Here is a 14,815-nt window from a genome sequence, read left to right on the forward strand (position 1 = left end):
GTTTGGCAGGCAGAGACTATTAATGCATTTTATAAACATTGCCCTTGATGTCTGGTTATTGTATCTGGGAGTCTGTTGCAAATAAAAAGGTCTCATTTGAGTGCCTGCAGGTGTCGGAAACCTGGAGGGAAGGCCACGTTCAACATTGATAAGCCCTGGAGGGTTGTGTCGTTTTGTGCCCCTGCTCCAAAGACAGGGATATTTTACCTTCAGTCCTGAACTGGGTTGCACTTGCTCATTCAGGGTTTAGGCACAGCTTCATGAACGCACAGCTTCTGCTCCTGGCTGGAAAATATTCACACAAATCCAATCTATGTCCCAATTGTACCCCTCCCCTTTAGAAGCCAGTCATGCTTTAGTCGCCTTACACTTGGGCTACTGCAATACGATGTACATGGAGTTGCCATTAACTACCATAAATGCTATAAACGCAGTGACACGGGCAATTATGGGCATGCCACGTGTTGTTGATAGAGCACCTTTGCTCTATGAGCTGCACTGAATATTGCCAGGTTTTCAGAGGCAATTCAAGGTTATAAAACCTTTTGTAACCTGCTTATCTAAAGGATTGTCTCTCTCTCTCTCTCTTCCATAGTTTCAGCTCAACCAGTGCAATTGGGCAGAGCAGGCATATTCTACCTGCTTATGGAAACCCTGTCTGTTCCATTTCTCCTTTTTCAGAACATTATTTAAATGGGGCATTATCTCCATAGAAAGAGACTTCTGACGTCCAAGGACTGGTATAACTTAGTGTTCCTTCTAAATTCTGGTACTGTAATGTAGCACATTATAGTAGAGGATGCAGTCCCTGGCCTCCATGGGGATTCAAGAAAAGCATTTGAGACCATGCAGCAGTAGCATTAGTGGAGATGTGGTGACACATGAGAAGATTTTTTAAACGACTCTGAAAATATGGTGCATGTAGTGAATACACCCAGTGTATTATCTACCATTTATACTTACTTTTAGGTTTCTAGTTCCTGAATTCCTGTCAGAATTTCTCCATGTTATTTTACAACTCTCATTAATCCTCAGAATTATCTATGTTAGTTTGAATTTATGAAAGTTGAATAAAGTCTACATATTGCCAATCTGCCAGTAATTATTTCAGTTAGTGTATATCCCTCATGAGACATCAGCAATTGCTTACTTACTTTGTCTCAGACTTTGTGTGTTTTAACTGGTGTTCCTTATTTCTGGCTCAGGCTTTAATAATAATAATAATAATAATAATTATTATTATTATTATTATTATTATTATAATTATTATTATTATTATTATAATTATTATAATTATTATTATTTATATTTGTATGCCGCCCCTCTCCGAGTACTCAGAGCACCTCACAACAACAATAGATAGAATAAAATCCAAATCCAATATAAACTATATTAAAAAACCCATTATTATAAAAAACTAATTATTCTAAAACAATCATACCAATCTCATATGTTGAGTCAGGAAAGATAAGGAAATCAATCCCTCCATGCTTTGTGGTATAGATGGGTCTTCAACATCTTATGGAAGGCAAGGAGGGTGGGGGCAATTTGAATCTCAGGGGGGAGTTGATTCCAGAGAGCCGGGGCCGCCACAGAGAAGGCTCTTCCCCTAGGTCCTGCCAGACGACATTGTTTAGTCGACGGAACCTGAAAATGGTGCAGTTATTGGATAAACGATGTAACACAGACTTAAAGGAGTTAAGATTTATGGATATGAATTTTAGAAATGATAGAAAATGTATTCAAATTTATCTTATTTTTATATTTAGGTGTTTTATTCTTATTTTTTCTTCTACTTTAGATTCAGGTTAGTCTTTCTTTTTAAGTGAGTTATAGTTTAGTTGTTGGATTTATAATTTGCTATACAAGATGTTTTTATGTCATAATAATAATAACAGAATTGGAAGGGACCTTGGTGGTCTTCTAGTCCAACCCCCTACTTCAGACAAATGGTTATTCAACATCTTAAAAACTTCTTAAAAGTGTTGGAGTTTTCACAACTTCTGGAGGCAAGCTGTTCCACTGATTAATTGTTCTAACTGTCAGGAAATTTCTCCTTAGTTCTAAGTTGCTTCTCTCCTAGTTCAGCTTCTATCCATTGCTTCTTGTTCTATCCTCAGGTGCTTTGGAGAATAAGTTGACTCCTTTGTGGCAACTCCTGAGATATTGGAACATTGCTATCATGTCTTCTCTGGTCCTTTTTTTCATTAAACTTGCAACCTTTCTTCATATGTTTTAGCCTCTAGTCCCCTAATCATCTTTCTCATTCTTCTCTGCACTTTTTCTAGAATCTCAACATCCTTTTTGCATCAGGGTGACCAAAACTGAATGCAGTAGCTCAAGTGTGACCTTACCAAGGCCTTATAAAGTGGTATTAACACGTCACATGAACTTGATTCTATCCTTCTGTTAATGCATCCAAGAACTGTGTTGGCTTTTTTGGCAGCTCCTACCCATTGCTGGGTCATATTTAAACAGTTGTCCACTAGGAGTCCAAAATCCCTCTCACAGCTGCTACTGTTGAGCAATGTACCACATATACTGTACTTGTGCATTTTGTTTTTCTTGCCTAAGAAAAAGTGTATGTATACACACCATATTAAGATATGAGTATATTCAAAGATACTGTGTGATTGATTATGATGACATATGTGTTTTTACTTATGTGGTGCAGATTTTTTTAAAAAAAAGTTTACACGGAAAAAACACACACCTTGGTTTAAAGGAGGGGTACCTCCATTGTCCAGCAGGAGGCGCTGCTCGCCGGTCTACTGTCTCCGTCTTTCCTCCTCCCTTCCACCCTGGCAAGGAAATGACCTAGGAGGAAGCCTGTGTAAACAACAGGGAAGGGTGGGGGGACGCACCCCACTCAGCAGCTGAGTTTTAGGAGTTGCCGTCGGACCCCAAAGTGAGTGACAAGCCAGATCTGCCTGTCGGAGGGACGCGCGACGGCTGCTCGGGTCGGGTCAGTGGGGCGCTTCTGCCGACGTCTTGGTTGGGGGGCCCCGCCGGGGCCAATACCCGAAGGATGCCCATCCTGCACTTGCACTCCATGCTTGAACTGCTGCCTTTCTTGCTGCTGTTGCTGCTATTTTTGGTGGTGGGCTTTTTGCTGATCTATCTCCAGCGACCCGAGCCGGACCCCAAAAAGGTTTAGGGGGTCCCGGGGGGGGCGTTTTTCCCGTGGCAGGATGCCGGCGCGCCCCTGCTGACATCGGAGGCGTGAAAGGCGAGAGCAGGTAAGAGGGGGTGTCCTTCCTTCCTTCCGACTTCTCCTTCGGGGTGCCGGCCTCTTTGAGGGAGTGGAGCATCTCCCCCTTTGATGATTTGATTTGATTTTGATTTTTATGCCGCCCAGCTCTCTAGGGACGCTGGGCGGCTTAGAACCAAAAAATATTTTACTTTATTTATTTATTATATTTCTTTTGTCAATTACCAATTGGTGGTATACAAAGATAGAACAGTGTTTACATACATGATACTAGTAAAAGAAACATCAGGACAGGGGACGAAAGGTACGCTAGTGCACTTATGCACGCTCTTTGCTGACCTCTGATGAATCGGGAGAGGTCAACAGTGGATAGTCTTAAGGGTAAAGATTTGGGGGTTAGTGATGATACCACAGAGTCAGGTAGTAAGTTCCATGTATTAACTACTCTGTTAATAAAATCATGTTTCCTACAGTCAAGTTTGGAGCAGTTTACTTTCAGTTTGTATCTGTTGCTTGCTCATGTATTGTTGAGGTTTGCATATAACATCCAAATAGTACTAAAAGTACTATTTAGTACTAAAATACTAAATTGGCTTCCCTGTAGGGAAAAAACAGTTTTCAAAGCACAGCATCCTTGATTTAACCACCACAATTGAGCCCCAAATATGTTTGCTAAGTGACATAGGTGAAGTGAGTTTTGCCCCATTTTTACCACCTTTCTTGGCATACTTGTTAAGTGAATCCCTGTGGTTGTTAAATTAGTTAACACGGTTGTTAAGTGAATCTGGCTTCCCCAGTGACTTTGCTTGTCAGAAGATCTCAAAAGATGATCACTTGATTCCAGCAACAACCTTCATAACTATGAATCACTTGCCAAACAATTTAATTCGGATTGTGTGATGTGGATGCTGCAATGTTTGTATGGGTGAAAAATGCTCATCAATTACTCTTTTTCAGTGCCATTGTAACTTTGAATATTCCCTAAAACAATTGTTGCAAGTTGAGGATGATCTGTAGAGCCATCTACCCACACTCAAAGTATTTGTGGTTGCTTTGCTGGACTGTGTCAGCCAATGTTTTATGGGTAGGTGTAAAAAAAGAAATGAAGAGTCTTTCCACTTTCCACTGCGTCATGTCCTGAGCAACAATATTGAAGTAGTTTGCCATTATTATTATTTTCTTTTACTTCAAAATTACTTTCAGGAGTTGGAATAGAACCAGATTTAACATTTAGTTAATCTCTGCAGGCACCAATTTCAAATAAAGGACTTTAAGAGTGAAGTTCAATGTTAAAATGAATAAAAATGTATACATAACATAGCTGGTAAAATAATAGAAACATAGAAGACTGACGACAGAAAAAGACCTCATGGTCCATCTAGTCTGCCCTTATACTATTTCCTGTATTTTATCTTACAATGGATATATGTTTATCCCAGGCATGTTTAAATTCAGTTATTGTGGATTTACCAATCACGTCCGCTGGAAGTTTGTTCCAAGCATCTACTACTCTTTCAGTAAAATAATATTTTCTCACGTTGCTTTTGATCTTTCCCCCAACTAACTTCAGATTGTGTCCCCTTGTTCTTGTGTTCACTTTCCTATTAAAAACACTTCCCTCCTGAACTTTATTTAACCCCTGTTTCGATCATGTCCCCCCTTTTCCTTCTGTCCTCCAGACATTAAAGGAGGCAGACACAGAATCAGGTCTTCAAGTCTTTGTGAAAGGCCAGTCTGGGTTGAGACCAGTCTGATCTCTGGAGGGATGATGGTCCAGAGGTCGGGCATCAGGCAAGAGTAGCTCTGGTTTCTATACATGTCCGAACTATCACAGAACAATCCGCAGCCATATTGACTGTTGACTGCTAGGCAGAGAAGTAACCAATCTTGAAACCTAACTAGAGATCACACGCTCTGAATAAGAGGAAGGTTGGTACAACCACTCTGGTATGTATTGAAACTGACTTATCAGTTGGGAATTCTCCATGCAATAACAAAGCTGGCTGTGCTCTCCCATTAATAGCATTGCTGTGTAATGGCAGCCGTTGTTGTAAAAGGGGAGTTGTCATATCCTTAGTAAGTTCATGGCACTGCATATTGATTGACTGTATATCAGGGCGGTCAAACTCGCAGTCCCCGGGCCAGATGCGTCATGTGCTGGCCACGCCCATGCCCAGTTTAGCAAAGGGAGTGAAGTCCCAATACATCACGTGCCGACACGAGTTTGACATCCCTGCTGTACATGGAGGCTGCTGTGCCTCTGGCCAATTTCCTCATTTTACTAAGGTAAGAAGCTGGGGTTTTGGCACGGCGCATGTGCTCGTGCAAAGCGCACCCACGTTGCACAGGAGGAAGCAAATCAGTGGTTTGGTAAGTTAGAACGCATTCCTTCACCCTACCCTAACTCAAAAGTGTTAAATGGGAGCGGTTAGGTATAGCAGAAGAAATATAAGTGAGGGTTTCATTAAATTAAAGGCGAAGAATTCAAGACAAGGGGGAACATATTGATGGATGGATTTCAGGAAGGATACTTTACAAAGAATTGTTAACACTTGGCAAGGAAAAGTGAACAAATGAGCAGAAGAAATTGAACAAGGAAAGTGAAACAGAGATATTGTAACCAGGGGCTTAGAGATGTAAGAATGCTCAAGATCCCCCAGTACCAGATGCTAACTTGAAAGTTAATAAAATATTAACACAATTGCTCTTCTTCTTTGAATGTACTTTCCAAACCTCTATTCTTTGAGTCGATTCCAGATCTCCAAAATGTTTTCCATGGATTCCTGTCATGTCTTGTCAACTCACTTTTGCCTGACTGAGCAAAAACTAAAGGATTTTGATGACTGAGCAGTCTGCTTGGTCCTGGATTCAGAAACTCTGCCTTTGCCTTACTGGAGTAGGGGAGCCAGTGATGTTAGGACTGTTTTTCACACTGAATCACCTTTTTTCAAATGATAGAGGAAGGAGAGATAGCTTTATAGGGACAGCAATTATTCAATTGGGAGTCCTAGCTGCCTGTATTGGAAGAGAATATTCTCCAGGTTTGTTCTTTCCTCATTTGTTTGCCAAGGGTTTTATTCCCTTTTATCAATTCCAGGAGTACTGTTTTTCTCTTTGCATGGGTTATAGAGCCTCATCAAGGGAAGAACCAATGTGCATCTATCCCTAGTCCAAAGAAACTTTTTATGATCTCTTTCCACAGGTCCTGCTAATTCCCTGACCTAGTAGCACTTGAAAGAGGGAAAGGGATGGAGGAGACAAGCAAAGAGGACTATAAAATATATTCATTTGATTCAGAAGTTCAGCAGTTACTGAAAACAGCACTCAAAGGTTAGTAGCTCTTTCTCTCTCCCCCCACTTTGCCTTTCCATTTCTTCCTTCTCCCCCAAGCACACAATCTTTATATAGAGTTTATAAACAAACGAAGAGATTGTCTGCTGCCATGAAAATATTCTGATTCCTTAAATTCTGCCCCAAATACTCTTTCTTCAAGGAGCTAAGAAGGGCACACACCTATGTAAGACTTTTTCTGTAGTTGCATCCAATGGTTGACTAATCCAATCCAAAATACATGTTTGGCATTTATTTTATTTTGCTATTGGCCACTGTGTACTTCAGCATACTTGTAGGGCATTCAAGTAGGAAAAACTGGCATATCCCACTTCCTATTTTTTGCCCACTGAACTTTTTGGTACGTGTCTCCGAGTTCACTTGGAATGGTGTTTGATGTGGCACTGCTGATGTAATTTCTGTCAAATGGATTTACTTTTCTTTCGACCTAGAATTGAGTGTTGCCTCTTCTTCTATAGATCCCAGCAACGTGGATCTGGAGAAAGTGGCCAATATAATCGTGGACCAATCCTTAAAAGATTGTGTATTCAGTAAAGAGGCAGGGCGCATCTGTTATGCCATCACTCAGGTGAGAAGCCAAATAGATCTCCTTCTGAGAATTAGTAAGAGCTTTAATGCCACTTTCCACATTCAACTCAGGTATACCGTGGATTCTGATTTGTTGATACTCGGCGTTCTTTTCATGCCTGTGAATGGGGTGGGATGATGCTCCCATTTCTAGTTTGAAATAGATTTGTATAATGTAATATATACCGCTCAAAAAAAATAAAGGGAGCACTCAAATAACACATCCTAGATCTGAATGAATGAAATATTCTCATTGAATACTTTGTTCTGTACAAAGTTGAATGTGCACAGCAGCATGTGAAATTGATTGTCAATCAGTGTTGCTTCCTAAGTGGACAGTTTGATTTCACAGAAGTTTGATTTACTTGGAGTTATATTGAGTTGTTTAAGTGTTCCCTTTATTTTTTTGAGCAGTGTAGTATGAAATAGTTATAATACAATAATGCTATCCTCCCCTCATGATATGATACATACATAATATACTATAGTAATATAACACCACACAGTATACTTAATTAATTCCATATAAAAGAGCCTGTAGGTTACATTAAAGCAGGGTTTTGGCCATGCCTGTCATTCAGCAGCCATGCTTCCTTTCCACAGATGGAGCTTGGCTTGGCCTGACCGGCAGAACATGTTTGGCATTCAACCTAGAGGAGAGGGTAGAAGCTGAATCTATCCCTTCCACTACAGCCCCTGACTTGGTGAGCAAAACTCATTAAGTAACCCATGTAAGTTTTGCCTCCCTCCACATTGTGTGCTTCTAGAGGCTCCTGCTTCTTCAGGCACATTTTGTCTTCCTATGGATGGGGTTTGAACAGTGTGAATGAGAGACAGAAATAGATGTAGACCACAGATCTTCGGAGAGGGGCGGCATACAAATCTAAATAAATAAATAAACAAACAAACAAACAAACAATACATACATACATACATACATACATACATACATACATACATACATACATAATCGACTTCTATGCCACTGAATCCCGAAGGATCTCCTTTTCAAGCTCAGTAGAATGGAAATAGTGAAAGGCAGGCAGATTTCTATTGTTTTCAAGTACATGGGACAGGATTGTATTGCTGGAGTAACTGCAACCTAGTGCTTCATTTCCAGTCTCCTAATTTCACGACTTACAGGCATAGGAAAAATACTGGAGTCTTCCTCTATACCTGGGCCTGTTGAGCTGGGAGATAGTCCAAGCAAATCAAGAAGAAAAACTTCAGAGGCCCCAATTGTATATGTCAGGTGCTTTCAAATTTTGGTTCCAATAGGAATGGAGATATATCTGGTGTATGTCGCTCTCTTTTGACAACTGGGGATAACTAGTTCCCTTCACCATCCCTTTCCTCACTGACTCCTTTCTTGGTCTCTGTTTGTGTTCACTGACTATCTGGGTCAGAGTTGTGCTGCGGTGCTGTACACACGAGCTATATAAAGGGAACATAATAATAATAATAATAATAATAATAATAATAATAATAATAATAATAATAATAATAATTTATTCGATTTGTATGCCGCCCCTTTCCGAGGACTTGGAGTGGCTCACAGCAACAATACAACATGTACAAATATAATATTAAAAACAATTTAAAACACTCATTATAAAAAGAAAAACAATCATGCAATCTAACAATCCATACATAAAACCATAGTAGCTAGGGGTATATTAATTTCCCCATGCCTGGCGACATGGACAGTGATTTATTTGGATTGCACATAGCTTCTATAGCTTTCCCTTGGGCTTAACAGCTTGATGTTTATCACAGGTGGAAAACAAACAAACAGGCCAAAGTATCTTCCGGCGGTGCCTTCTCAACCGACTGCAGCAAGAGTATAAGGACCGTGATGAGTTGCGAGCCCATTCCCTCCAAGCCTGGATCTGCTATGTCACTTTTATCTGTAACATCTTTGACTACCTGAGGGTAAGGGAATCCTATTGAGAACACCTGAATGCCTCAGATCAATAATCAGAGCTTGCCTGATATTGGTTCACGTCTCTCTTTTCCCAAAACTTACTTTAAGCAACTTCAATATACAGCAGTTCGCAACCTATGTCCATAACTGGGTTCAGAATTTCAGTCATAAGTCATTACAACCATGAGTCAAGACATCATATGACCAGAGCCATGTTTTTTACACTTTTTGTTGTATTAAGCAAACATCTAAGTCAGTGAAAAATACCATGAGCTTTTTTTCTTGTACTTCTTTTAGTTAGCAATATATTTACTTGCTTAGGTTCTTTTTTTAAAAAAATCTCCAAGTGGTGATAAGAATTTGAAGATTGGTGGGTGGCGGTTAAACATTCAAAATGCTTATAAATAAAAATAAATATAAATAATAAATACTTTATTGTCATTGTATGTGTATACATTATATACACATACAATGAAAGTCACATGACACCAGAGATCAGTCTCAACACATATAACAATTCCAAATATATATATATATATATATATTTGTTTTCGTAAATTTTCACGGGTATATGTATGTAGATTGTTCTGAGTTCGGGTTTTGCCCTGTGTAAAATTTTGCATGTTTATGCGACGTTTCGGTGAAATCACATTCACCATCATCAGGCTGAAGTTTCCAAGCTTCGTGCTGTTGTAAAATGGTTTTTTTGTAAAATGGTGATTTTTGTAAAATGGTGATTTCACCGAAACGTCGCATAAACATGCAAAATATTACACAGGGCAAAACCCGAACTCAGAACAATCTACATATATATTGATTGACAATCAATTTCACATACTGTTGTGCACATTCAACTTTGTACAGAACAATGAGAATATTTCATTCATTCAGATCTAGGATGTGTTCTTTGAGTGTTCCCTTTATTTTTTTGAGCAGTATATATTTTTTAAATGCCCCACCCACCATAAATTCCCCACGCTGAACCCAAACATTTACACCACAGACCAAGTAATAGTCCAACAGCTCACTGATGGTGAGCCTTTAGTTCATTGTTAAGTATAGCTCTGGGATAAAAAGTATTCAGAAAACATGTGGTCTGAGTTTTCATTGTTCTGTGTCTTCTGCCAGAAGACAGCAGTTCAAAACAATTGTAAGCAGGATGAGAAGAGTCTTTGAGAATGTTATGCACCTTCCTAGAACAGTGAGATGCAAAGATATCATCCAGGGCGGGTAGCTGGAGCCCAATGATATTCTGGAAAGTTTTAATAATTCTTTGTAGAGCTTTTTTATCCACTACAAAGCTGCTCCCTTACCATGCAAGAATGCTGTATGTCAGGACACTCTCAATGGTGCTGCAATAGTAGGACAACAGTAGATGCTGAGATAAATTTATTATGTTATATGTCACGTCCACAATCTGTTAACAGGTCAACAATATGCCCATGATGGCATTGGTGAATCCTGTTTACGACTGCCTCTTCCGATTGGCACAGCCCGATAGTCTGCAGAAAGAGGAAGAGGTGAGTTTTCTTGGAACAAACCATGGATAACCTGGACTCTGTTAAATCACAGCTTGTGTGAATAATTAAAACTAAAAGGAAAGGGAAAAGTGGAATAAACTTGAATGAAGAAAGTCTTGTCTTACCAAGTGGAGTTGGGGATTACATACAAGGAAGTCAAGGTGTAAGAGAGTTATGGATCAAGGGGTTACAGTGTATGTTAGCAAGTATGAACTGGTATCAAGTAGGTTGTTGTGGATGCATATGAAAATAAGGATCAATTGGTTAGTGTTGTACATACTCCTGGTCAGTTGGAGGATGATGAAGATATTGAGGACTCGGATTCAGATAGTGTTTATGAATTAGTGGGGGGCCCGGGGTTACAGTTAGTAGAACAGGTGGGAGGCCAGCCACAGGATGGGGCTATGAGTTCAGGATCTAGTGAGGGAGAATCAGACATTCGCTGGGTTAACCCTAAATTCAGAAGGGCCCAAAAACGTAGAGAACAAGTGTCTGGAAGAAGATATTAAGGAGAGGAATGGGTTAAATACTGTAGTGATGTATTTGGCACGTCAGGGGGTCAGTGGGGAAGAAGGGTGGAGTTTCAACGTTGCCGAAGAGAAAAGTGGAGGGTTTTTTTGCCGATCTCAAGTAAGCAAAAGTATTCTGTGTTGATTAACAGTCAGGGCTGCTGTTTTAGAAATCATGCTGTTAGGAAAATAAATCTTGTTAAGTGGAGAAGGAGAAGGAATGTGAGAAATGCAGTTAAGGGAGATAACGGACCAACAGATAAGTGCCTGTATGAAATGTGTTTGAATTCCAGAAGAGCAGAGAAATAAATGAAGTTTCTTTATTCATGATATAATGCATTTAATAAGAATTATTTGTAATTGCTAAATTTCTACCAGAAACCAGAACAGTTAGTGTCAGATGCATGTTACATTCCAATGAATTGGAATTCCAATGAAAGAATCAGAACTTTTGGAGGCAATTTGAAAATTATTTTGAATATATAGAACGGAAATAGAAATAATAGAAATAGAGTTGAATAAAAGAGTTGGAGGTCTTCTAGTCTAACCCCCTGCAAAGCAGGAATCCCTACACCACTTCAAACAAATTATCTAACATTTTCTTTAAAACTTCCAGTGTTGGAGCATTCACAACTTCTGGAGGCAAGCTGTTCCACTGATTAATTGTTCTAACTATCAGAAAATTTCTCATTAATTCTAAATTGCTTCTCTCCCTGATTAGTTTCCACCCATTGTTTCTCGTTCTACCCTCAGGTGCTTTGGAAAATAGTTTGATTCCCTATTACTTGTGGCAGCCCCTGAGATATTGGAACACTGCTATCATGTCTCCCCTAATCCTTCTAGACATGCCCAGGTCCTGCAACCGTTCTTCCTATGTTTTAGCCGCCAGTCCCTTAATCATCTTTGTTGCTCTTTTCAGCACTTTTTCTAGAGTTTCTAGACTGTAGCATACACTGTAACAAGAGCACTGAAAAAGTTATAGAACCATTCAGAGTTCCAAGAAGGAACGAGAATGGATATTATTTAATGAGAATAATGTTTAGAAGTCCATAGTTTAAGTATAAAACGTTTCCAGTATACACCTGGAAAAGAACAATTGCCACAATCCTTGGCCGGAATGGCCACTATCTGGATGGCACTAGCTTGAGGACAGGTGAGATACCAGTGAAGGGCTATCAAAATTTCTACTATCACACTGTGGGCGTGGCTTATGCATTTTCTTTCAACATCTTTCAGTGGGGTGGAGCTCCATTTTCGCTTCCCCACTGCGTTCCCCCCCCCCCCGTCCAGGCAGCAGCCCACCCCTGGATAGGGCCTTGAACTGCATTTATTTTTGTGGGTGGGTAATGGACTGGAAGAGAAGCCTGTATATTGACAGCCCCTCAGAGACATTTAGTAATGAAAGAGTTAACTATGTGTGCCTTATTAGATCCTCCTATTATGATGCAATATCCTGCCAACTCACTCCCTTCTTCTTCACTCCTCATCCCTCTTCTCTTCTAATCCTCCATTATGTAAGACGTATTTGTTATGTTGTCCCTCGAGACATGTTTTATTTTGTTTTTTTCTGTGTTTTTTAAAAAATATATATATCTTGTTTGAAACAAATGACTAAGGCTTTTATCCATCGACTCCGCGGGGTTAAGGTCCTAACAGACTTTAATCACTGACAAACCGCGACAGTTATGCTCTCAATTCTTCAAGATGTCCGTTGCTTTCTTGCCCTTAGGTGGACTGCCTGGTGCTGCAGCTGCACCGCATTGGTGAACAGCTGGAAAAGATGAACAGCCAGAGGATGGATGAGCTCTTTTCCCTTCTGCGCGATGGATTCCTTCTGCAGGAAGGTCTCAGCTCTCTGTCCCAGTTGCTCCTCCTGGAGATCATTGAGTTCCGGGCCACCGATTGGAAAATGACAGAAGCGGCCCAGAAGTATTATTACAGTGAGGTCACTGACTGAACGCCTGAACCACCAGCAAAGCCTGCATTCGCACCATTGTCACCAGCAAACTTTACACCAAAGCTGCAGTTTTGTATAATGTTTTTTTTTTAAATCCTAAACCTTTTGTTATTGAACATGTGGCCTGCTGCTTTGTGCCAGGGAACTGCTGCCTAAAACTGAGGAGCTGAGAGAACACTAAAAAAAAAAAAAAAAGTAGCAGGCAACTTGGCCACTGCTGCTCCTGTTGTATTGCACTAAATACTGGCTTGTATTATATCCTTTTGCAGACCAGGCTGATATTTTACGCAGGGAGGTTTTCTCTCCCTTGCTTTCAATTTAGCAACATAAAGGGCAGGTTTTAAAAACTAGCCTAGGAATCATTTCACATAAACTTCCAAATAATGCCAACTCTCTATGGCCTGTATTGGTAAGACTTTGTTTCTCTTAATATTTGGTAACTAGCCTGTTTATATCCTTTTTTTGAAAAAGGAAAAAAAATATTCTGTGATCAAAGCTCAAGCGTTATTTGCTTCTTCATAACCAAGCTTTCTCCAATGGGACTATTTATCACTCCGGAATCCAAATGGTGCCTAGACAAGACTAGTCTGAAATCAAAATGTTTCTTTTCTGCTTGATTATAGGAAATTAGTCTTGACAGGGAGAGGTTAATATTACATAATAAGGGAGATTTTCATGGACAGTCTTTATCACTTTCAACCAGCATACTATACAATGGCATACTGTATTCCCTAGAAGGGCTACTTTTGATGGTTAATCCTTACCTGTTTACATGCAAAATCTATCACAATACAAAAGGCTTATTTTATGGGGGAAAAAATTAATGAGAAAGGAGCTTTTCTCTCCCTTTTCCACCTCCCCCGTGGTAATTAAACATGTAATTTAGATTCCTTAAAGGGTACAGGGTTCTCTCCTTGAGTTTAGGGGCAAATCTTTTTGTTAATGCGGGTTTCTTCAACACAATGCCTTTCACATATGAATTTGAACCCTATGGAAGTTCAAATCCAAAGCATCTGATAGGCACCAGATTGCGGGAGTCCATCAGAATATGGACGCTACTGCCCAGCAATTCTTGAAGCTTCAGAAGAATATGTCTGGTTTCTAACTGACCCTGCAACAGCACTTTTTAAAAAAATAAATAAAAGAGGCTATCATTGGGTACTTTGATCTTTCTCCAAGTATAGGAAAATACAATGCAAATATTTTCCACTTACAACCCTCAGCTTTCTTCCAAGCTAGGTCAGATTTTAGCTAAAGTGGCGTCTTCTGCCTCCAGAAGATGCAAAGCAACAAACTTTTACAAAGACTCAGCAGAATTAGCCCTTTTAGGGAATAAGTAACTTTTTTATGTTATAACATTTCTCTCCAACAATACTTTAAACCAATGTACTGTAAATTTCTCTTAAGAGTATTGGTTCTGTTTGGAACTTTTATAAAATATTTTACACTTCTGCCTCCACTTTTATTATTATTCTAGAACAAATTAAATCTGGGAATAATCATCAGATAGAAGCATCAGATGACCTTTCATCAGACAGAAACCATATAGAATCAGCAAAACGTGTTGCTACCTGTTCTGCCGGAGTGTTTCAACTGCCTGTAATTACAGGGTAATTAGTCCAGGAAGACACACACCACACTATAAAAGGAAAACCCAAATGTTTTTATAAACAGAAAAACAGAAACAGCTCCCTTTTTAAATGTCATAGGGATTTTCTGGTACACACAATGCACAGGTGAAATGCAATCCGATTGCTCACCCAACAACTGGGAAAT

The 14,815-nt window shown here is 39.6% G+C and overlaps 1 protein-coding gene across 6 annotated transcripts; it reads left to right on the forward strand.

Moving 5' to 3' along the window:
* Positions 1-2,716: 2,716 nt before the first annotated feature.
* On the forward strand, positions 2,717-14,490 carry MIF4GD (MIF4G domain containing). Of its 6 annotated transcripts, none has more exons than XM_070739953.1 (6): positions 2,717-2,908; positions 6,414-6,541; positions 7,021-7,130; positions 8,906-9,061; positions 10,481-10,573; positions 12,812-14,490. In XM_070739953.1, the coding sequence occupies exons 2-6, from the start codon at positions 6,460-6,462 to the stop codon at positions 13,037-13,039; spliced, it is 669 nt and encodes a 222-aa protein (XP_070596054.1). In that variant the 5' UTR covers positions 2,717-2,908; positions 6,414-6,459; the 3' UTR covers positions 13,040-14,490. The 6 variants fall into 6 exon arrangements, with proteins under 6 accessions (XP_070596054.1, XP_070596052.1, XP_070596057.1 ...); XM_070739951.1 differs by having other exon boundaries at positions 2,799-3,239; XM_070739954.1 differs by lacking the exon at positions 2,717-2,908 and adding an exon at positions 3,725-4,295.
* The last annotated feature ends 325 nt before the right edge of the window (positions 14,491-14,815 follow it).

The sequence above is a fragment of the Erythrolamprus reginae genome, chromosome 2 (genome assembly GCF_031021105.1).
Source record: "Erythrolamprus reginae isolate rEryReg1 chromosome 2, rEryReg1.hap1, whole genome shotgun sequence".
Classification (NCBI taxonomy): domain Eukaryota; kingdom Metazoa; phylum Chordata; class Lepidosauria; order Squamata; family Dipsadidae; genus Erythrolamprus; species Erythrolamprus reginae.